At 33.7% G+C, this 21,802-nt stretch overlaps 5 protein-coding genes across 7 annotated transcripts in view; 3 read left to right on the forward strand and 2 right to left on the reverse strand.

The window, feature by feature from the left end:
• LOC100641038 (protein O-mannosyl-transferase 1-like) overlaps positions 1 to 9,187 on the forward strand; it is an 18,628-nt gene extending 9,441 nt beyond the window's left edge. Inside the window, exons 2-21 of one of the 2 annotated variants that reach the window (XM_019994341.1) lie at positions 2,079 to 2,263; positions 2,648 to 2,809; positions 3,082 to 3,185; positions 3,730 to 3,780; positions 3,834 to 3,916; positions 3,969 to 4,032; positions 4,084 to 4,192; positions 4,608 to 4,673; positions 4,718 to 4,811; positions 4,857 to 4,892; positions 4,939 to 5,094; positions 5,400 to 5,451; positions 5,495 to 5,675; positions 7,363 to 7,558; positions 7,602 to 7,697; positions 7,986 to 8,030; positions 8,122 to 8,439; positions 8,503 to 8,629; positions 8,689 to 8,875; positions 8,934 to 9,187. In XM_019994341.1, the coding sequence (XP_019849900.1) occupies positions 2,079 to 2,263; positions 2,648 to 2,809; positions 3,082 to 3,185; positions 3,730 to 3,780; positions 3,834 to 3,916; positions 3,969 to 4,032; positions 4,084 to 4,192; positions 4,608 to 4,673; positions 4,718 to 4,811; positions 4,857 to 4,892; positions 4,939 to 5,094; positions 5,400 to 5,451; positions 5,495 to 5,675; positions 7,363 to 7,558; positions 7,602 to 7,697; positions 7,986 to 8,030; positions 8,122 to 8,439; positions 8,503 to 8,629; positions 8,689 to 8,875; positions 8,934 to 9,108 (2,487 nt within the window). In that variant the 3' untranslated portion in view covers positions 9,109 to 9,187. The remainder of the gene's footprint in view (positions 1 to 2,078; positions 2,264 to 2,647; positions 2,810 to 3,081; positions 3,186 to 3,729; positions 3,781 to 3,833; positions 3,917 to 3,968; positions 4,033 to 4,083; positions 4,193 to 4,607; positions 4,674 to 4,717; positions 4,812 to 4,856; positions 4,893 to 4,938; positions 5,095 to 5,399; positions 5,452 to 5,494; positions 5,676 to 7,362; positions 7,559 to 7,601; positions 7,698 to 7,985; positions 8,031 to 8,121; positions 8,440 to 8,502; positions 8,630 to 8,688; positions 8,876 to 8,933) is intronic. The other variant, XM_019994342.1, reaches the window with a different exon arrangement.
• On the reverse strand, positions 9,139 to 12,013 carry LOC100641165 (carboxyl-terminal PDZ ligand of neuronal nitric oxide synthase protein-like). The gene is made up of 10 exons (XM_003385073.3): positions 11,779 to 12,013; positions 11,416 to 11,516; positions 11,287 to 11,358; positions 11,153 to 11,242; positions 11,049 to 11,104; positions 10,842 to 10,950; positions 10,304 to 10,634; positions 10,179 to 10,255; positions 9,916 to 10,125; positions 9,139 to 9,835 (listed from the first exon to the last, which is right to left on the reverse strand). Exons 1-10 carry the CDS (start codon positions 11,837 to 11,839, stop codon positions 9,332 to 9,334), a joined length of 1,611 nt encoding a protein of 536 aa, XP_003385121.1. The 5' UTR covers positions 11,840 to 12,013; the 3' UTR covers positions 9,139 to 9,331.
• Positions 11,549 to 15,644, forward strand: LOC105312081 (transmembrane channel-like protein 1). The gene is made up of 19 exons (XM_019994340.1): positions 11,549 to 11,714; positions 12,030 to 12,153; positions 12,199 to 12,363; positions 12,410 to 12,567; positions 12,614 to 12,720; positions 12,765 to 12,845; positions 12,897 to 13,078; positions 13,139 to 13,286; positions 13,332 to 13,372; positions 13,428 to 13,608; positions 13,674 to 13,783; positions 13,830 to 13,899; positions 13,953 to 14,153; positions 14,199 to 14,266; positions 14,310 to 14,549; positions 14,600 to 14,722; positions 14,764 to 14,842; positions 14,889 to 14,925; positions 14,972 to 15,644. The coding sequence occupies exons 1-19, from the start codon at positions 11,711 to 11,713 to the stop codon at positions 15,487 to 15,489; spliced, it is 2,637 nt and encodes an 878-aa protein (XP_019849899.1). The 5' UTR covers positions 11,549 to 11,710; the 3' UTR covers positions 15,490 to 15,644.
• LOC100641292 (guanine nucleotide-binding protein-like 1) lies at positions 15,510 to 18,504 on the reverse strand. 2 transcript variants are annotated; one of them, XM_019994345.1, is made up of 16 exons: positions 18,389 to 18,504; positions 18,040 to 18,223; positions 17,862 to 17,952; positions 17,702 to 17,800; positions 17,388 to 17,486; positions 17,271 to 17,342; positions 17,147 to 17,224; positions 16,960 to 17,089; positions 16,804 to 16,899; positions 16,651 to 16,758; positions 16,540 to 16,592; positions 16,351 to 16,476; positions 16,094 to 16,301; positions 15,983 to 16,045; positions 15,859 to 15,936; positions 15,510 to 15,812 (listed from the first exon to the last, which is right to left on the reverse strand). In XM_019994345.1, the coding sequence occupies exons 1-16, from the start codon at positions 18,465 to 18,467 to the stop codon at positions 15,628 to 15,630; spliced, it is 1,749 nt and encodes a 582-aa protein (XP_019849904.1). In that variant the 5' UTR covers positions 18,468 to 18,504; the 3' UTR covers positions 15,510 to 15,627. The 2 variants fall into 2 exon arrangements, with proteins under 2 accessions (XP_019849904.1, XP_019849905.1); XM_019994346.1 differs by lacking the exon at positions 18,389 to 18,504 and having other exon boundaries at positions 17,862 to 17,929; positions 18,040 to 18,126.
• On the forward strand, positions 18,492 to 21,769 carry LOC100641418 (pyridoxal 5'-phosphate synthase subunit PdxT-like). Its single transcript, XM_019994349.1, has 2 exons — positions 18,492 to 18,931; positions 21,321 to 21,769. Exons 1-2 carry the CDS (start codon positions 18,548 to 18,550, stop codon positions 21,654 to 21,656), a joined length of 720 nt encoding a protein of 239 aa, XP_019849908.1. The 5' UTR covers positions 18,492 to 18,547; the 3' UTR covers positions 21,657 to 21,769.
• Positions 21,770 to 21,802: the final 33 nt, after the last annotated feature.

A 21,802-nucleotide genomic window follows, 5' to 3' on the forward strand; every position in this document is an offset into this window, starting at 1 on the left:
TGAGTATGTTGTGAGTTTTTGCGTTGTATCCTGCTACAAGGATATTCATTGGTGGAAAGCGCTTCTTTTTCATTGATAGTGTGTCATTATCGAAAATTTTGGCATCTCGCAAGGTAGTAATGTCTCTTGGTTCTTGGCTGTTCTTCATGAGGCGTATTTCATTTAATTTCATGAATGCTTCTCCTTGAATTTTGGCAATTTCCTTCTTCAAATCCATTACTGTCATTTTCTGCAGAGAGAAAAAGATCTTTTGTACTTCAAAGTTGAGTATATTGCTTACTTCACAGTCATGTCCTTTCAAGAATACTTCTATTGTTTGTCCAGAATTGTTTAAATTATTGATTCTTATAATCCAACCTGCCATTACCACAAGTTGAAGACATGCACCATCAGTGATCCCATAATGTGATAATGGTGTTCCATTGCTCTCCAGTATCTCATTGTTGTATATCAGCCTCTGTCTATGCTGTGATATACCTGATTTTGATTGAAGCTGCTTCTTGAGCTCAAGAACAGTGTTTCCCTACAATATATTGATATTAGTCATGTTTTCACAGCTCTTGATTTTATATGTATTAGATAATTATGGATTTTTCTTCATTAGATGTACATGTATACTTACTCCAACATAGAGAGGAATTGAGTATTCAGTTCCCTGTAAATCCTTTACTCTGATTGGCATATCTTTAGCTACTGCTATCTATTAATTGTAAATGATAAGTTTTTCTACAGAATATGAAATGAGTACCTCTAATGTATTCCAGTCAATAAGAGCACCGTTGTTATAGTATTGATAGGCAAAGTCTTGAATTTTTTTGGCCCACTGGTGTTGCCTAGCTGCTGTCTTATCTCTTGTTTTAGACTTTCTTTAGCTAAATCTAACCTCTGAGAAGGATCTGAGCTACTTATATACAGAATGCAAACATTGCAAAGATGCATTCTCATCCTATGTTATATCCCCTGGGTTCTTCCCTTGGAGCTACCCCTAGAAATTACTGCTCTCCTCCTATTTATTGTATGTGGTTGTGCTTATCATAACTGTAGACATGACAAGCTAAAAGTTACAACTTCCAGGGAATTCTTTTTTTTACCACATCATGAACATGTTTAAGATAGGCATTTTGCATCTGTACTTATATTCAACTTTTATGATTCAACATTAAAATCAGACATTTGCTTGGGGGAGCATACATGTACATGTACATGTACATGATCTCTTCTGTTGTTGTTGATAATAATGGACATACTAACCTTTAATAAATTTATTTTCTAATCTTTTGTTAACATTAGTGATATGCCCTTCAGCCTGATGACTATAATGTGGCACTTGCTATACTATACATGTACATGTATCTTAAAATTTTGTGAATTTGTTTGGATTTACCATTTGTTGGTATAAATTTTTGCAAATATTACCTTCTGTAGCCATTTTTCCTAGTGTGCCACAACTTTTTTGTGGAATTTGATCTTGCAAATTTAATGAAGATGCTAAATTTATTCCCAGTGAAATAATAACCTCGATACGGTAATTATTGTTGATTGTGTGTGGGTGAGTGCTGTAGTGTGTTTTATTAATAAATTGTGTTTCTTGCCAGGAAAGTTTACTGTATAGCTAGAAATTTTGAAGTGTTAAGTTTATAGTTTATGTCCATGTTGACATACAAATATATATATATCGCACGTGGGTGAAATCAATTATAGGACGACCTGGAGGAGGTCGTAAAAATTTGTCAAATGGACCTCAATTTGCCAAATTCGCCAAGATTTTTTTCACAATATGGCAACACTAATCAGGCTATCAGCTATCACCATTTTAAAATCTTTTCCTTGATTGGACTAATGGACTCTAAGGATAAATCTAATTTATTCATATACAAAGAGAATGAACTGATGCAATAACCATGTGTCCATACATGTCAATAGTATATTTATGCAACAATTGATCATTTCTATTTGGAAGCTTGCAAAGCAATATTATGATAGTACCGTTTTGGATAGCAAATTGTGTTGTTAAACTTAATTTACATGATCATGTTCTTGTGCATGTATATTAGCATTAGTATTTTTTTCTTTTTTAGCCTGAAGTTCAGTCTGAAGTTAAATCTGAAGTAACACAATTAGAAGCCACTCCATCAGAAGTCACATCATCAGATGTTTCACAACAGGGTACTCCTCCTCCACCACAGTATCAATCACCACCATCTCATATACAAACTGAACTAGTCCAAGTACATGATGGACAGGGTGGCTTTAAAACTGTTAGGTAGGTCATTTGATATTATTATCAGTATGAAATGAAAGGGTTACTACTTACATGTATTTCACCATTCCTTGATACTTGCATGTTGTTCCTTGTTTTTATATTTTCTAAATATTTAATCCTTTTCTTAATCAGTCATTAAGGTGTACCAGTGTTAACATGATGTGTACATTTACTGATACATGTGTACATGTACATGTATTTATTATCAATGTTGTAGACATTTTGATATCTTCCTAGCATCACCACTTTTAAGTGTGTTGAGTTTGACCCACACTTTGATTACTATTCCTACACAACACCACCTACTATTTTTATTAATAATAATTGCATGATCAGTGATAACTGATTTTCAATCACTAAGTTCTCTCTTTTATTTATTTGTAGGTTGATCAAACGTCCACCCCCTCCACCTACAATGTGGTTTCTAATCAGTTCTGAAAAGCCATGGTGGAATGTACCAGTGACTGTTAATATCCTGTACTGGGTAATGACTGTATTCGCTTTTATAATTCGGTTCTGGAGAATTGATCTTCCTAACTGTGTAGTGTAAGTTAGCTAGCTAACATATAGTTATAATAGATCTTTATGCATGTAAAGGGAAGCACTAATTTGCTGTAATATGCATTTCATTAGTTTGTTATAATTATATGTATATAAATCTAATTATATTTAATAAGGAAATCACCATAACAAGATTTATAATAATAATTATTATTATTGATTTTGGCATCATTCCTGTGTTTGTTCATACTGATAAATTATGAAAATTAATTCTTTTTTTAAACAATGTCTAATACTGTACTTTATTCTGCGTATAGTTTTGATGAAGTTCATTTTGGAAAGTTTGCTAGTTACTACTTATCTCAAACTTTTTTCTTTGATGTTCATCCTCCTCTTGGGAAACTCATTTTTGCATTGATTGGTAGGTAACATGTACACTCCTGTCACTGCATGTACGTGTACATGCATGTATCTGTTGGTTTTAGCATTTTTAGTACATGTATATGATCATGTAAGCTTCTGGCACTGTTGTGTGTATTTATAGTGATTCTGTTTGGCAAATAGTTGTATACATGTATGTTATTTGTATTGAATTCCACTATACAGCCAAAGTACAATATTTTTTTGTTTTTATCTTTTTTTAAATCAAAAATGTTCCTCTCCCTATTGTATTTGCCAGGGTATTGGTGTACTTGCTATGCTCTAATTGTCATAGATTATTGGAGCTAATAGTTACGTTGTTGTTATAGTCGTATTTGGAGAGGCTTTTATATGCATGTAGATGTACATGTATTTGAATCAATAGTTATTTATTACAAGTGTTGATGGGCTCGTGTCCCTCAATTAGGTGTTTCCTCTTGTTCATTGCTATTGCATGTAGGCATATTACATTAACATGTATATGTGCCTTTCCGTGTGCACGGTTAATTCTTAATGTCCTAATTATTGTCTGTTTTGTCTGGTAGGTTACTGGAATGACTTTGATGGCTCCTTCCTGTTTTCCACTATTGGTGAAGGTAATCACATTGTGCATATGCTGTATGATGTAGTGCATAATTCATTTAAATAGAATTTCCCTCTGAAGTTCCTTATGTTATTATGCGTGGAGCCTCAGCACTTTGTGGTGCGTTACTGATTCCAACTATATATGAAGTATGTATTCTATTTGTATGAGTACAGATACACAAGTTTATTATTACTATAGATAATGGTGATGCTAGGCTTTACTCATAAAGGTGCCCTGTTGGCATGTTTCTTTACTCTATTGGGTAATTGTATTTTGTGTCTGTTTCTGGTTTATTCGTTTGCATTCCTTATAGATAACTCACTCCAGATTCAGAGTCGAGTGATTATGTTGGACTCTTTTGTCATCTTGTTCACGTATTTGTCTGTTTTAGGTTATTTGAAAGTGTATCATTGTAGAGCAGTGTAAGTTTAAAGTTATAAATAGAATTTATGCGTGTTTGTTCCTAAATTGTATCATTATCCTTGTTTGTTGTACAGTGATTGAGTTTTTGTCAAAATGAATTCAATTAGAGAGTCGCTTACTTGATTGTTTATTTCAGTATCTTATTGTATGTGTAATTGTGTGTATCTCATGATAGTAGTAGTAGTATTTCAGGTGTTATGGTTGAGCCATTGTGGTAAACAATGAAATTGAATTTAGAGTAGATATTCTAAACTATCTAGTATCATATCATTTTGTGGCTATTACAATTATTTTTTTCATTTCTAAAAATAATATGAACTTAGTCTACATGTACATGTACATTGTATTACACATATGTTAATGTAATTGTATAATATGCCTTGGCAATTATTTTACATCATTATATACATGTAGGTCATATAGCAGGAGATGGCATTGCTGGCTAGCCATAACTGGGATTTCTTTAGGAATATTGCTTGGGTTAGTCTTTATTTATATTGTTTAATTGTGCATGCAATTTATAGTGTCAAGTATACTGGCCTCATTGCTGTTGGCTGTGTTGGATTGCTTGGTCTCTGTGACTTATGGCAGATAGTAGGTGATTTAGCAGTGGACAAGGTATAGTGTACATGTAATTGTGTTTGTAACTTCATTGTCTTGTAGTGGCCTGAGCCTAACCCACCACTGCATAAAGATTTGGTGCGTTCTTGAGATCTTTTTGTTTTATTTCTTATTTTTATTATAGTTGGATCTGTTTGTTCATATGGCTCATCGTGGAGCATACCTTCTTGGAATACCTTTACTCATGAACTTTGTTTTATTCTACATTCATTTTTATGTGTTGGTCAATGCTGGCCCAGGCAATGCTTTTGTGTCTCTAGACTTCCAAGACACTCTAAAGGTACTATATACAGTACATGTAGCTACTGTTTTGTGTCATTCTACTTAAAACGATGGCATGAAATTAATAATGAAACTCTTTGCCTTATAGCATTTATGTAAAAAGTGTAATAATGTGCATGTAGTAGTGGGCCAATGTATCACTGTATTGTATATTTTGTTTGGCAAACAATTTTCTGACAATTTTTTATTTTGTTGTTGAGAAGTATCCCATTCTTTAATGCTGCTCTCATAAAACAAAGATTTCATTCTCCAAATAATAACATGTAACATGTATTTTTATGGTTCATGTATTAAATTTTCTAGGGCAGTCCTGTTCCTCCTCCTGTTAGATATTCTGTGCCTGAAAACTCAACACGTATGTTATTAATATTTCATCTGATTATTCCTTCACCTATTAGTGTTAAGATATGGTGCTAGTATTTCATTTCGTAATCAAGATAGTTCCTGCTGGTTGCATTCCCATAAAGACCTTTATCCTCTCAAGTATCCTGATGGGCGTGGCTCCAGTTATCAACAGCAAGTCACTTGTTATGAGTTTCGTGATCCAAATAATTATTGGACTATAAGGAAACCTGGAATGTAAGGAATACCTTAAGATAGCTTTTGAAATAGTTTTCCTTCATTTTTGTCTATTTGCTTTCCTCGTTTAAGTGCACTTAATTGTATATTTAATTGAGATCAAAGTCTTTCAATAGGAATATTTGCATACTAAGACCCAAGTTTTGTTTGATTATTGTAGCTCTACTTGTGGAAAAAGTATGCAATATTATCATGCCACTATTATGCCTTTAAAATAAAGTAGCTAATATTTTATTATAAAACTTTAGTGGCAATATTGTATCAGCTAGTGCACATGCATACATGTACATGTAGTTTCATGTGTACCGTGTGTGTATTATTTTTTATGTATATGCATGCTTCGCATACCCACTGTTATCACTTTTTCAATGGAATTAAGACTATTAAATTTGAGTTCAAGTACTGTACATGCATAATAATTTAATTTATTGCTATAGTAATTTATATGCATAAAATTTTGCAAGATGTACGTTTTGTGACACTTAATTGTCATAATTAACACATTATGATTTCTTGTCACAGCACTTAACGTGTTTCTTCTTAGTATCTGATAGTCAGCTACTACTCATTGTTGCTTACTTGTATATGTACACGTACATGATAAAACAGACAATCAACATTGTATGGAAGTAACTATATGTACATGGAAGTAACTACATGTAAATCTAAATGTCTTATACATAAAATGAATTTTGCGCAATTACATGTATTACATAATTTGCATTTGCATATGTTGAGTTCTTGTATGTTTACTCTATGGCTGTGAGTGCATTTACGCCATGTAGTGTAACCACAGTAAGTACTGTATTTGAAGTCCACTATTTTGTGTAAAAAAACAAAATAGTGGCAGTATTAATAACTCTTTGACATACTGTATGTACAATATGGAATTAAAGTATGACATTTATTTTTGGGCAAAGCCCTTAGTGGTGAAGTGCATCTGTACGGATTGATGGTTTGTCTAACTATTATTAAAGTCAAATAACTTAATTTTATGATGATCGAATGGCTATATGGGGCAGATCCCCTTAATGTTTTACATTCTTCTACATGTAGTTATTGAGATAGCTCTTCAGTCTTTAAATGTATGTGCATACTAAGACCCAAGGTTGTTTTTATTATTTGTAGCATTTCTTGTGGAAAAAGTATGCAAAATTATAATGCCATTATTTTGTTCTGAAATAAAATTCTTTATTTTAACGTTATAATGGTGATATTCTATGCATGCATGTATACATTGTATTGATACAACAAACTGCATGTATTGTAATTCTACAAAGTATACAGTTGTTGTACTGTACATACATGTACATGTACATATAGATATTGTGGGTGTACATGTACTGCTACATGTACACATACATGTAAAGATTAGTCAATGTGTTATGAATATTGTTGATCCTTTTATGTTGGCATATGCCTTTTAGTTGAATGATATTGTTGAAAATGGTTCTGTGTATAGACACTTTCATTAATGTTTGTCTGTAACATAGTGCACTGGAAAACTCGGTATTATAGTAGTTTGCCTTATGAAAAAGGGAGGAGTACATTAGAGACTGAGACCCATATACATGTACATGCATGTATATGTACATGCATGTATTTACTGTTGGAGCCTTGGAGGAGTTTTGTCATTCATGTTCTGAACATGTTAATAAGTATGTTCTATGATGTGTTAATCCTATAGTCCATCTGATCCATCAATACCTACTAATGATACTGATCCTGTGAGGAATAATGATGTTATTGAACTGGTTCACACTAAAACTGAGAAGTTGCTCAACAGTCATGATGTGGCTGCTCCTCTCTCTCCTGCTAATCAAGAGATTGCTGGCTACATCAATTACTCTGCTAAGTTTATACCTTACCTACATTGGAGAATAGTATGTGATATTGTGTTGTTTATTATTGTTATTATTCCATTAGGAATTGCAAGGTGTGAAGGATGACATTCCTGTATTTTGGGCTTCTGGAAAGACTAAGTTTAGATTCATTCATGTCAACAGTAATCAAGCAATGGCGGTAAGATTGCTGTCTTGTTCCAATTACAATTATGAATTGTTAATTAAATATGTATAGTAAAGCAGTTAGTTTTCACAACCTATTCAATGATTATTATAGTGAAATAGTAGGATTTCCTGTAGTAACGATAATGCCATAGTGGTGCATGATCTGATCAGTGTGGTCTGATCTATGTATATAGTGATACTCATAATTTATGTACATGCAGTTTGTTTAATCAAAACAGGATTAATCTATTTTGTGGTCATTCTGTGAAATAGACTTTTTAAATTTGTTTAAATTTTTTAGTGTACTGGATCACGACTGCCTGAATGGGGATTTCAACAATTTGAGGTTAGTGAAAAGCATTATTGTAAGCCACTGCCTAGTACAGTGTGTACATGTATAACATGTACAGCTAATTATGGTGCATGTATTATTGTAGGTGGCTACTGATCGTGCAGTGGAGTCGTCTCACACTTTATGGGTAATGGATGATGCTAATCATGTTAATTCAACTGATGAAATGTTGGAAGAAGAGGAAACACTTCGTAATGAAACAGCTAATCAATTTCAGCCTTTACCATCTCGTCGCCCTCGTGATCCTAATGTTACTATGTCATTTTGGGAGAAATACTTTGAAATGCAGGGTAGAATGTTAGCAGCTCATGGTAATCTGGGCGATCATCAGTTTGGGGCCAGTCCTGCTCAGTGGCCTTTACTAGGGAAAACATTACCATATTGGCTGCATAATAAAACTAATGTATGTTAATGAATGACGTGTTCTCGCTGCCGTGTAGTTTTAACTCAATTTTGTGTTGTGTAGGCTCAAATCACATTATTAGGTAATCCAGTATTGTGGTGGTCTGGTACTGGAGGTATAGGAATCTTCTCTGTTGTATTATTATTCTATCTTGTACGAAAAAGAAGAAATATCAATGATATTCCACCAGGTAATTAACATGATTGTCATGCATGTCTATAGTCTCATTCGTATTGTTATACATTGTAGTTGTTTTTGAGCAATATTGGACATCTGGATTGGTGTTGATGGTAGGATGGTCTGCTCATTACTTTCCTTATTTTTTACTGTCAAGAGTTCTCTTTCTTCACCATTATTTGCCAGCACTTCCTTTCAAGTTCATGTTATTGGCAGCATTGTTTGATCATGGATACTATTGGGCTAACAGATGCAAATGGTAAGCATGTAGTAGTAATTTTTATTCCTGTTTTTATTTACTTACATGCACACTGTAGGTATCCGAAACTCATGAAATTGTTTTATCAAGGATTAGTTTTTCTTTATTGTTTTTCAGTTCTAGTGACATTTTTTCTATTTGCTCCTTTTGCATTTGGTTACCCTGCACTTACAAAGCCTCAAATAATGTGGCGACGATGGAGATCACATTGGGACCTTCTTATTCGTGGCTAATAATCATTATTAATTTTTACTAATTCTTAGTTTTGTTTCCAATTTTCTTTAGCCAAAAAGTTGCATATCATAATAATAATTATTACTTTGAATATTTTACTTATAATAAAATAATATACTGTACTGCTACAAGTACATTTGACAGTAAACACACTTGACATGCATCACTGGAGGGAATAATAAAATTTAAAAGGCATTATAGTCAACTAACGTCAGCTCTGATTTATGATGCAACAGTTACTGTTGTTGGAGTAAAGGCAGCATCTAGAGTGGCTTGATCATGAGATGAGTCATCAGGCTTAATGGGAGTAAAGGGATCATTAGTAGGTTGAGGTGTGAAGGCAGCATCAAAATCATCTTGCGAGACCAAATGAATAGTGTTGAAATCTTCCACCTTGTCAGAGTTAGAGTCGTTCAGCTCATTGATATCATCAAGAAGAGGCAGCTCATCCGTAACATTTGGTGTTGGCTTGGGAGGTTCCTCTGGTGAGCTATCGAGTTTCATATGCTCCAGATTGACCTCTGAGTTGGATGGCTCACTGTGGTCTGTGTTAGGTGGGGTCATTTCTGATGGAGAAGGTTGACCTTTTTTTGATAGTGGAGGAGTTGATTTGGGAGGTGTTATCTGACTCATCTGTAAGGATTGGAGCTGCTGTAACTGCACCATTAGCTTTTGTAGATGAGATAACAATTCTTTGTTTTGCATCAACAAATGCTCAACTCTCGCCTACAAATAAAATAAACAAACATCTTATCATAAAATAGTTTTATCATAAACCAACAAAGTTGTTATTGCAGTATATTTACCTCTGATTCTATCCTGGCTGCTCTCTCGGTATGAAGTTGTTCTGTTATCAAAGTAAGCTGTGCACTCAATTGTTGCTTTTCATGATCCCGAGGCAAGGTATCTCCATCAACACTGTTCAGTGGCTCTCCAAGGGATACTGATGGTGATATGTTGATAGCTTTCACACTGTCTGAAGAACCAGCCATCATTGGATTCTCTTGTATTGTATTCTAACAGTATGACATTATAAATACGCATTAAACGCAACAGGAGAATGACATACTTGTCCTGGTCTTGGACGTGGTCTGCCAACAAACCCAGTAGGAGTAGTGGTTGGTGTCACAGTCATACCAGAAGGCACTATTATAAAGATAATAACTTGAATGTTACGTGTATTATTATTCTTACCAGGAGGCAATATTGGTAGATTGAAAGGTGCTAATGGGTCCAAGTCAATAAGAGGGGGTAGTGGAGGCTCAAAAGGATTATTGCTGGCGATAGGTTCCTGAGCAGTATTTACTGATTGATTTGGTGCTGCCATATCATTATCCTTTTCAGGCTCTTTAACCTCCTCTACATTGTCCTTCTTCTTTTCTTCATCTTCCTTTTCCTCCGTCTTTGTCTCTTCTGACTTTTTCTCCTCTGTTTGAACAGGTTTCTTTTTCTTTGGTCGAGGGTTTAGCTTATGACAAACATCAAACGCTTGTCCTAAACTTCTTACTACATGAAGAGCCATACGCTAAGAGGAAGATATAAATGCTAACCACAAGAATGTAAAGAAACACTATATAATAGACAGTTAGACAATATTGATACAAATCTCCAAGATATTAAGTTGTACAATTAGCATGCCACACACAACATAATACACATGTATGGGTACATGTACATGTACTATAAAGTGAAGTAGCTGACAAATTAAGTCACCTATTATTAATTACTGTACCTTCTTGTATGCTTTGAATACATTGCATTTAAAAGTATTGCTAGGCACTTCACGAGTGATGTAACTGAATATCTTCAAGTCTTGAGAATCATGTGATACATAAAATATCCTATCAAAACCAGCATAATGATACACTATAGAGTATTCCCAAGTGGCTTAAAGTGTAGACAGGAATCAAAGCTGACACAAAGCATTACACACACTTACCTGTAAATGGCATGCTGCATCATAAAGAGTTGTTCCTCAGTGTACTGCTTCCTTTTCTAAAGAATATGCATTTAAAATAATTATAAGAGTACATTTGGACATACTCTTCGCTTTCTCTTGGTTATTTTAACCCCTGTCGTGGATATATCAATTAAACATCTTTGCTTCTTAACACCTTTTACTTTATGCTCATACTAAAATAAGCTATAAGGTTATAACTATGCTAACTGACACTTACTCTAATCCGCCTCATAGCTGTAATGATATCTATTTTAGATGATGGCTTTTGGATCTCGGCACTACCAATGTACTATGAATAAAACATAAAATAGGCTGCATGTCAATTTATAATTTAAAACTTGCCTACCTTTGCTTTAAATTTCAGCCCATGCTGAAAAGCCTCTTCATTGTACAAAGGGACACGAGTATCAGAGGTATCATCTACTCGATCATACTCTTTATTGCGAGCTAGTTTATAAATAAAGTGATAATAACTACTAAAATGCTATAATTATCAGATTATTAGTGTCAGGTCTAAGGCCCAAGAAACATTGTGGCAGGTTTTACATTGGGCGGTCAATAACGGCACACTTCCCCATGGCAACGTTGTTATTTTGAGAAGCAAAGGTAGTCTACTGTCTTGTGAAAGAAGACTGAATACTATGGGTAAGCTATTCAGAACTTTTGACACGAGCCACAAAATTAATCACATTCACATTATTGAACTTACTGAATCGCTTTGAGAGCCTCTGTACTGAAAGCCGCCCCATTGTGCCTCTGTCAAGAGACATGATTGCTTTAAAGCTAGGCCCGTTGTAAAGAGAACAGGATTTAAACAACAAACTGTTGATTTCTAGCGAAGTTTTGTTTAGTTCTCACCCCTCACACAGCCGCCTGTCATAAAAATTAAAATAGTTTGAGCGTTTCTGTAAACCACAGCATCTCATTGGGTGCGGCCCCCCTTTTGCTTACATTCCATAGATCGTCATCGTGAGTCAAGTCATGAGCAACGCCAACGCCAAAAAATGAGCAGAACTGGATTAAGCAGGGCTGGAATGAGTGAGTCTGAGTTTATGGCAAGACAAAGATACTTGGAAAACTCTAGGTACATGTTTCAGTCTAGATGTCTAATGATGCTAATGTTTTGTAGTACTCGTGCAATCAGTGACCATTCAATGGCAGTAGCATCTCAACCAGTGATACCGCAATTGCTTAGCAGTAACGAAGTGCATAAATATGTAAAGGAGCAACGTGAAATCATCAATAACTTTCGTTCACAACCATGGCCAATGCAAATGAAAATGGCTGCACTTATGTAAGTCATTACTTTCTTTAATGAGTCAAAGATTATTAATGCATAGGATGTACAAGGAAAATGTTGCAGTTTATGCTGGCCAAATGAATACACTTGATACGTTCAAAGATAATTTTTCCATAGCAACAGGAGCTTTTCGTAGGAGGTTTCGAAATATTAGGTCGTCACTAACAATATGGAATTCTATCATTAAAAGAATTGAAGGTGGATTGCTGTGTATGTTATAATATTTATTACTATTCATGCAAAGGACGATTTGGTTCTAGTGTTGCCTCATTTTTTAACTTCTTACGATGGTTATGTGCTCTTAATTTGATCATGTCATTTATTATTTTGGCATTTCTTGTGCTCCCACAGGTATGAGGACAATAAAAATAATTTTATTTATCTTGATTTTTCAGGCAAGCAGTGGGCATGGATTGCAAGTTCCTGCTCAAATTCGGGAAAATGGGTCACCATTGTCATTCATTGTGGATGGAAAAGTGAACACTTGTACAATTAATGGTGCTGAATGTGTGTTAATCATTTTTTAGGGATACCTACTTGAGTATTCAGTTTTATTTCATGGATTTTATGATAGTGGAAAGAATGAGCCATACGTAGCTCCACCACATAACCCTAACCCAGCTATAGGAACAGGATATAAATTACCTTTGGCATACTTAGGAGTTATTGCAGCTATATTTGTTGTTTGCATATTAGCAATATTAGTCAGGTGCATAATATAATTTTTGTGAATTATGAAACCATATATAAGCTCTATTATTTTTTGTAGAATGGTTAAGAAGTACAAAATTTTACAGAAGGCAAGCATTTCAGAGCAATATCTTTTTGCTTGGAAGGTGTTTGCAAGTTGGGACTTTACCATTACTTCACATGAAACAGCAGTCTATAAGCGTCTTCGTCTCACTACTTTGCTTAAAGTAAAATCTGCTCTTTATTTTTTATAAATTTTAATTTATTATTAGGAAACAATTGTAGAAGCAGATTCTAATGACAGACAAACATCGTTAGTGTTGTCATTAATTTACTTATTTTATGTATTTTCATTTTCAATTTATTAGTTGGAAGTTGATAGTTATACGACTTGCTGTTCATGTAGTTTTATTTATTTTGTTGTGTGCCAGTGCATATGCAATTTATTTGGCAGTTGAAAATATTGACTATTCTACTGTTTCTGTCAACTTTGTTGATGCTCTTAAGTTAGGACTGAAAGGAATATGGTTAATTATGCGCTCATTTCAGGTATGAGTATTTGCTATTAATTTTAATTGTAAGTGCCATTGTAAATTTTGTATAAATGTATATAGGTTCAAGCAGTAATAGTTACTTGTAACTTTGTTTTCCCAATAATGTTCCAAGTGGCTCAATTAATTGAGCAGCATCATCCACGAACTGCATTAAAAGTAATGCTTGCAAGGTAAGTTATTTTTTTACTACTAAACCAATTGACTTTGCAAATCTAGGTTATTTGTATTATACATAACAAGCTTGTATGTACTAATCATTGCATTGTTTACTTTTAATAGGACATGTGTAAGAATAATAATTATTATTAGATAATGGAACATTATTTTGTGCATTGATAGGAAAATACAACTACTGTTTTAACAAATGCAACATTTATTGATAGTGATGAGAATTATTGCTGCTGGGAAACTGTAATGGGACAGGAATTATACAAGCTCTCTATAACACATTTCTTTGCCGAGTTGTTCAGTATAGCTGTTGTTGATATTGCTCGATGGATAGCAGTTAAAACATATATATGTCCAAGAATTAGTGAAAAGGTAGGTTAAATTTTGCAAATAACTATCATTTTTGGTCACTTACAGTTTGGCCTTGCTGAATTCAATTTAGCAAGGAATATTTTGAAACTTGTATATGGACAGGCTTTAGTATGGTATAGTATCAATGTTGCTTGTATCACTATGAGTGTTTCATAGGTTTGGTGTCCTCTTCTGCCCTCTTTTACCTATTATTAATTTACTGAAGTATATTTTACTGTTCTACATACGTGCCCTTGTAGTATCTTTATTTAATAAGCCACCACAGACATTATTTCGAGTGGCATCGACAAAAACATTCTACATGGCATTATTATTGTTGAATATTTTCTTGTGCATTTTTCCTATCAGCTATGCAGTCATACAAGAAGTTCCGTCAACGACATGTGGACCATTCAGGTAAGTGTGGATTTATACTACCTTATAGTATTATAGGTTTAAATGTATAGGGGCCTTCCTAGCATGTCACATGCTGTAACATATGAAATAGATAGGTGGCCAGTAATTATACAAACAGTAGTCAATTATGTGAACACCCCAACTATAATAATACCATTAATAGGCTTGTTGTGGTAAGAATGATGCATTGGCATAGCTAATTATTCTAATTTAGCATTGTTATCTCTTACTTTGCTTCTTTGGCAAATGCTCTAAAGGAAGTGAACAAAGACTTAAGATTGCAACTTCACTTGGTCAGAATAACTTAGCAATTTACATTGTTATAATTTTTCACCATAGGAACTAAAGGCAGCTCGTGATAAAATATACAGAGATGGTACGTCACAGAATATATTATATCTACATGTATTTATATATTTTAGCTATCAAATTAAAAAAACAAGATACTGAATCAGAAGACTTGTCTTCTTTCAGTCTCATCAGGAGACATGAGCAATTACAGCAAGAACTTAACAGTGAACTCACTCAGCGTTTCAGCAAAACATCTAACACAATGTTTTCGTATGTACGACCATTCGAGCAAGTTCAAATCAATGATTCTTTTGCATCAGGATCTAGTTCTTCTGATTCATCTAGAATAAGATCTGACAATTACACTGACATTTCTACATTGCCAAGGATCCAAGCATCTACTGACATAGAAAATGATGAACTGCCAGTCACTGTTTCAACCTTCCTTCCTCCTAAAAATAAGGAAACTTTGAAGCATCATCAAAGTGCTGAGAAGGAAAGAAGTCAGCAGGATAGTGAAGGATCGGTGAATCCACAAAGAAGACATTACAGTGCCCCCACTCCACAAATAACTGTTGGATTTGTTAATAGCATTCATGGAAGACCGAGATCAAGAAGCACTCCTTTATGGACCAGCAATCAAAAATGATTAAAAATTAGATAGAATTCGGATGACTCATACATCATTAAGCTGAAATAATTTTAGTAGCATAGAACTAACACAACAGAAATCAGTTACATTATAATACAATTTAAATGAGGTATAAAACTTTCTTGTCTGCAATTTTTAGTCAGACTCTTCTATGTCAAGTAGAGCTGTAAATTTATTAGAATGAACAGTTGGTGGACTGTTAGACTCTTCATCACTTGATTCAGAAGTCAATGACAACAGTGTCCCACTATCACTTGTACTCATTCCTTGCTTTTGTAATAATATCATTCTTTCAACCTCTGGATTCTTTTCCCAGCCCTCTGAAATTAAAATCTAGTGATACCTAGGTTAAGTCCTAAGTCATACCTTTTTCAGCTAAATAACCAGGTGGCATAAAAAACATGCAAACTCTTCCATCACTTGCAAGCCTTAGTAAATGATTTGCTATGTGGAATTAAAATTAAAAAAAAACAATAATTGTGACTCTTACCAGCTCTATAAGTGTCTAATCTTGCAGCTCTGGCTGTGAAGTATTGTTTCTTTTCAGCCCATGCTACAAAAAGCGACACCTTATGCTTAGTAATTTTAAGAAACTACTAACCATCACAAATATTCCACGCTGTCCAATTTAGGGAAGATTCACTTGACACAGTAGCAATAGCACCACCAACTGTATCACCTTCTTCCATTTTCTCTTCCTCAGGGTGAGATAGCTGCAGCAACTCAACAAGGGGCACTCGCTCAGCAAGATACCCTATACTAGTATATGGCTCTTTCACTTGTGCAATAGGGTAGATTCCGCTAAGTATCTGTAGTACTAAAATTTAACCATGTGTGATACACAAACTAACACTATACTTGTAATTGTTTCTCAATGAGTGATGGGAATACAAGACCAGGACAGTCACAGAGACGGACTGTCGGTGTGAGAAATATTGTTTGTAAATGCTTTGTATGACCAGGAGTTTTTGATGTGCTAACAGACTGTAAATTACACATAAATACAAATGCCACAACAACAATAATTATAGATGCAAAAATACTAACCTTTTTCCCAATTAACCCATTAAGAATGGATGATTTACCAACATTTGGGTGGCCTTTGAAGAAAGTACATGTAAAAAAGATAACACAGAAAGATACAACACACACACACACCTACTAGCCCAATAGTATATACATTATCTGATTCAACCAATTCCTTGTCAATCTCAGGTAAAAGAAATTCTTTTGAACTTTGTAATTCGGTTTCATGAGACAAATTGACTGAAATTAATGGTAACAAAATAAGCAATTATGAAGTATTAGTACTTTTTCCTTTATAGATTCTTTCAATGACTTCAAATAATTCTTTAGGACCAACAGCAGACAACCTTTTTCCTCTCCTCCTTCTAGATTTCAGCTTCACTACGTTTGTAATAAATGCCAGGAAATAACAACACATGCTCATTTCATTCGCAAGTATACCTTTTTGACTGACCTCTGTAGATACATCACTGTTCGGATAGCAAGTAAAGCACACAACATGCAAATGAGGAAATTGATGTAAGAAATAATGCCTCCAAGCCACAGCAACTTGAGGAGGTACCAAATCAACCTACATGTACATGCAATAACATAACAACAAATTGAAGTCTGTCTAGTTTATACTAACTTTATTTAAAATTAGTACAAGTGTCTTTTTGAGGTCATTAACTACATAATCATAAAGAGCAGGTGAGAAATGAAGCACCTATAAGTAAAAAAAAATTAATAAGAGAAGAGTTGGAGCTTTATACTGGATGCCTGATATCAGTGATGAGTAAAATGATGTCTGACAGTTCTAAAACACGCCACAGTTGTCTCCATGTCTATTCAGTAAACAATAAACACTTATACATACGTGTATTCCCTACTTCAAGATTATGCTCAAAATAACTAAGGCTTTTGTCCCCATATTTAGTATAAATATTCTCCAAATATTCAGTAAACATTTCTTCTTCTTTCCTATGTACCTAAAGTAGTGTACTTTATAATAGAAAATCTTCAAGATAATAAATTTAATATACATGTAATCATTGCGTGACAAAACCATCATTGTGTGTATTTGTAATGAAAAAATGGCAAGGACAAATGATGGTTACAATTAATTGCTACTAAACAATAACAAACAAGATGAGTAGCAGAATTGATATTCACTAGTCACTACTGTTTAATTTTTATCACAAACCTCAGCTTTACTCATTTTATAGGTCCACGGTGGTCTCTTAGGAAAATCCAGGACTGACCCAGGTTGATAAATATCATCAACACTAACTTCAAGCATATTCTAATTAATAACAATAAGATTTCAGTATTTTATTTAAATCTTCATGTATCATGGTGATCACCTCCTCAACTGGAACAATTATTCTAGTCTTTGCTATATGCTTCCTTTTGTCTATTTCTTCTTGCGATTCTGCATTAAAATGAAGACGAAACCTAAATTATTAGAAATTATTTTTACTCAAAGTAATTGTATCACTTTGCAAATGACACATACATATGTAATTAAAATTTCAACAATACCTATTAGGATCATATTTTCCATGCAATTGAGCTGGTTGATGTCCCAGTTTACTAACAACTCTAGGAAGCTCAGACTGTTTTTCAACAGCTTCTTCAGTCTCACTATCACTCTCAGAAGACGAGACCTGTTCCTCATCAACTTGATCTGGCACTACAGCACTAAGTGATTGGCCTTCATTCTGTCCTATATAAAAACTAATTAATCATCATTACTCTTTTATTCTTACATGTCACTAGATATATATAGAGTGCAAAGTTGGTAGGTTGTGCAATCAACATAATAAAATAGAGTGCAAAGTTGGTAGGTCTACAGTAACATGTTGTGCAATCAAGATAATAAAATATTAACCTTGAGATCTTTTCTTTTGCCTTTTTCTTTGCAACTGCTCTTTCTTTTGCTTGGAACTAAAAGGTTTTCTTCTTGGCATTGCTGTTAATGTTTGACTTGTTTGTATAATATTGGGCGGAGTTAGATTTAAAGATAGGTGTGGTCTACCCTAGATTAAAAATGGCCGCATTGTGCAATGCTGAAGAACAAGCCGGAGAGCAATCAATGAAAGATTCAAAGAGGGACTCACTGGTTGTTGTTGGTGTTTTATGTATTCAGGGAGCATTCATAGAACATATTAAAAAGCTGAAAGAAATTAGAGATAATGAAGCTCTGTCTTTGGAGATAAGAGAGATCAGGAAACCATCTGATATGAAGGATTTAGATGGTTTGATCATTCCTGGTGGAGAGAGCACAACTCTCAGCGTTTTCCTGGCTCAGAATGGTTTTACTGACGTTATAAAAAAATGGATATCTGGACATGGAGTAGTTTGGGGTACGTGTGCTGGTCTAATTCTACTGGCTGATGATTTACAGGGTCAAAAGGAAGGTGGACAGACTGTGGTATGTGATTCTGTGATATGTATTTATAGCATGGGTGAAGTGTCAGTATAGTACCATTATAGTACTTTTGAGACCTGTAAATTTTATGAATTTGCCTAAAAATCTATTTTGAAAATTTATTTTTTGTGAATTTATGCCATCTTGTACCATAATAATTTGATTTTTGCAGAAGAAATTTTTGCAAATCTTAAAAAATTATGATATCCACGAAATTTATAGCCCTCAAAATTTTTGTGCTATACAGTAGTATGCAGGTGTCCTATGCCCCCTCCTGCATACCAATGTGTAGCAATGCTAATGATTGTTGAGCAGTCCATTGTGTTCATTTACTAAGATTCAGGGTTTCCCACTGGATTTTTGTAGTTTGATTAGCACCTGGTGAAAAAACTATAGGGACATAAATAGCTAGAAGAATGAGAATTTTTCAATTTTATTGCATTGCCTGATATACTTACTTGTGGATGTACGTGTTCTTATGTTGTGTAGAAATCTTTAGCTTGTTCAAATTGAATTTTTTATGAATATTTAAAGTTGTTTTAAAATCTGGCCGCAAAACTTGTATTATATAGTTCAGGAACATTGACAAATTTCATCAAAAATATTTGCTCTATTTTTATTACATTTCCTGATGCATGCATGCATATTCTTATAATTGTGTAGAAAGTTCAAGCTGTTTCTAAATTTTTTGCGAAGTTGTAAGTTGCTCCAAAATCTGGCCAAAAACACTGTACAGTTTTACAGGACATTGGCCAAATTTTTTAAAAAATGGCCAGGGAATCCTGATACACATGCATGTTTTACTATGTTGTAGAAATCTTGAGCTGATTCCAATCAAAACTGAATTTTATACAAATTTAAGTGCTCAGCTTATGAAGCATCCTGTTTAGCTCACCTAATGCTTTAATTGTGGGGAAACCTTGCTAGTGTTATGACTTTATAGCAGCCATTTATTTATTCTGTCTAAACCTTCCAAGGTTTACTTAATATTCTAGAGCTTCTGGCAGTGTCTCAATTCTTACATGTTATAATAGATTTCCAACTGTACAGTGTGTGTGTGTGTGTGTGTGTGTGTGTGTGTGTGGTGATTCAAGCATTAAATTTGTGCACTGGTTGTAATTAATACATAATTGAATTCATAAACCATGTTAGGGTATTTATTTGAAGCATTATCTATTGCAGACCCTTATTTTTGATTGCTAAGACTACTTATGCATCTTTTATAGATTGAATCATGATCGTGGAATTGCTATCACATACACTGTATACATGTACATTAGCCACAATACTTGTTATTTTATGGCATTGCTGTCCATTGTAAATTAAATACATTTATTGCATCTAGCATAATTGTATTTTGAACAACATACAATACATGTATATTATTTATCTAAATTTTAGAAAGATATAACAAGCAAATAAGGAATTAATTGTTTTGTGATTGGATATTTCTTAATTTGACGAGTTACATGTATAGAATACATGTCTGTATATTGTATCCTGCTAGGCGTACAATGTATGTGTACACTGTTGACAGAATTCCCAAAATAACATGCAATATACATGTACATGTACAGGTATGAATGTTATAATGTGGTGGTGGGATAATTCAGGACTAAGATATCAGTAACATTGATTGTAGCCTGGAGGAGTATTCTACTTCATTACATACATGTACATGTACATACATTTTAAGCTCCTCTTTTTTTGTAATAATATTCTTTCTACTGTGTGCACTGCATTACATGAAGTTTCCATTTTATCAGAGCTTTTAAGTTAATTGCAGGCATATCACTAAACTGTTGACATGTATTGCCATATAGCTGGTTGTATTCAAGGGTTTATTGTTTCTGTAAAGCTTGTATTTTAAATAAATGCATGAAGTAATGTCAATACTATTGCTTCATTAATATTTTTCCATTATTATGAAGATTCTTGTCCAAGCACGTGTGCATATTTGACATTAGCACTTCTAGGCATGAAATACAATTTTAGTAGCAGTCTAAACAACTACAATTTATATGGTCAGAAAATTTAACACATTAATTTAGAGCTGAAGGAAATGATTGTATTTACATTTACCAATAATTGTTACAATAATACAAAGTTCAATAGTAATCAATAATAATAATAGCCAATAAAATAGCAATTAAATGGCTATTAAGTCAGTTAAAATACTCTGCACGTGTCACTATTTATTACAATTACATACACAACTTATAATTTACATGTACATGTGTACTATACACATAAAACACAAATGTGTCCGGCAGCCCAATGCATTATTTCTTGTTTCACACCAATGTTGAAGGTTATGTAGTGTAAATAGATGATAGTTATTACTTATTAGGTGTGATGAAGCTATATAATATGCTAATTATTCTTCCTGTAGATTGGAGGTCTGCCTGTTCAGTCCAGAAGGAATCTATTTGGGCGTCAAAGAGACAGTTTTGAAGGTTTAGTCCACATTAATGAAGCTCAACAGCTACAAAGCAATGGTCCACCAACATGCCATGGAATATTCATTAGAGCTCCAGGAATTAGTAAAGTTTTATCTCCTGATGTTAAAGTACTTGGTTATTTGTCTGATCAGGAGACTGTTGTAGCTGTTGAATATCAAAACATCATCGCAACATGTTTTCATCCTGAGTTAACTAATGATTTACGATGGCATCAATATTTTTTAAAACATGTTGTTAGACAAAAAAATAATAGTAGTGCTAAATAAAATACACTGAACTTTTAATGTTTATTTATTGTTTGGATTTATTTATTGTTTGGATGTAAAATTGCATTTGAGCGAATTTGTGATTGCACCAATCTATTTTCCATGACTTTTAATTTTGAAGACATTACTTGTTGTTCCTGTGAGAT

The sequence above is a fragment of the Amphimedon queenslandica genome, unplaced genomic scaffold (genome assembly GCF_000090795.2).
Source record: "Amphimedon queenslandica unplaced genomic scaffold, v1.1 AMPQUscaffold_13475, whole genome shotgun sequence".
Lineage (NCBI taxonomy): Eukaryota > Metazoa > Porifera > Demospongiae > Haplosclerida > Niphatidae > Amphimedon > Amphimedon queenslandica.

Excerpts from the sequence above, each read along its gene's own strand:
- LOC100641165 (XM_003385073.3), bottom strand. The coding sequence starts at position 11,839 with ATGTCTCTTGACAGAGGCACAATGGGGCGGCTTTCAGTACAGAGGCTC. Across the intron at positions 11,517-11,778 it reads GAGGCTCTCAAAGCGATTCA|CTCGCAATAAAGAGTATGAT; the intron begins GTAAGTTCAATA and ends TTTATAAACTAG. Across the intron at positions 10,951-11,048 it reads ATGCAGCATGCCATTTACAG|GATATTTTATGTATCACATG; the intron begins GTAAGTGTGTGT and ends TGGTTTTGATAG.
- LOC100641418 (XM_019994349.1), top strand. The coding sequence starts at position 18,548 with ATGGCCGCATTGTGCAATGCTGAAGAACAAGCCGGAGAGCAATCAATG. Across the intron at positions 18,932-21,320 it reads AGGAAGGTGGACAGACTGTG|ATTGGAGGTCTGCCTGTTCA; the intron begins GTATGTGATTCT and ends TTCTTCCTGTAG.
- LOC100641292 (XM_019994345.1), bottom strand. The coding sequence starts at position 18,467 with ATGCCAAGAAGAAAACCTTTTAGTTCCAAGCAAAAGAAAGAGCAGTTG. Across the intron at positions 18,224-18,388 it reads GCAAAAGAAAAGATCTCAAG|GACAGAATGAAGGCCAATCA; the intron begins GTTAATATTTTA and ends GTTTTTATATAG. Across the intron at positions 17,487-17,701 it reads ATAAAATGAGTAAAGCTGAG|GTACATAGGAAAGAAGAAGA; the intron begins GTTTGTGATAAA and ends ACACTACTTTAG.
- LOC105312081 (XM_019994340.1), top strand. Across the intron at positions 13,900-13,952 it reads TTACTTTTAATAGGACATGT|GAAAATACAACTACTGTTTT; the intron begins GTAAGAATAATA and ends GTGCATTGATAG. Across the intron at positions 14,550-14,599 it reads ACGACATGTGGACCATTCAG|GGGCCTTCCTAGCATGTCAC; the intron begins GTAAGTGTGGAT and ends TTAAATGTATAG.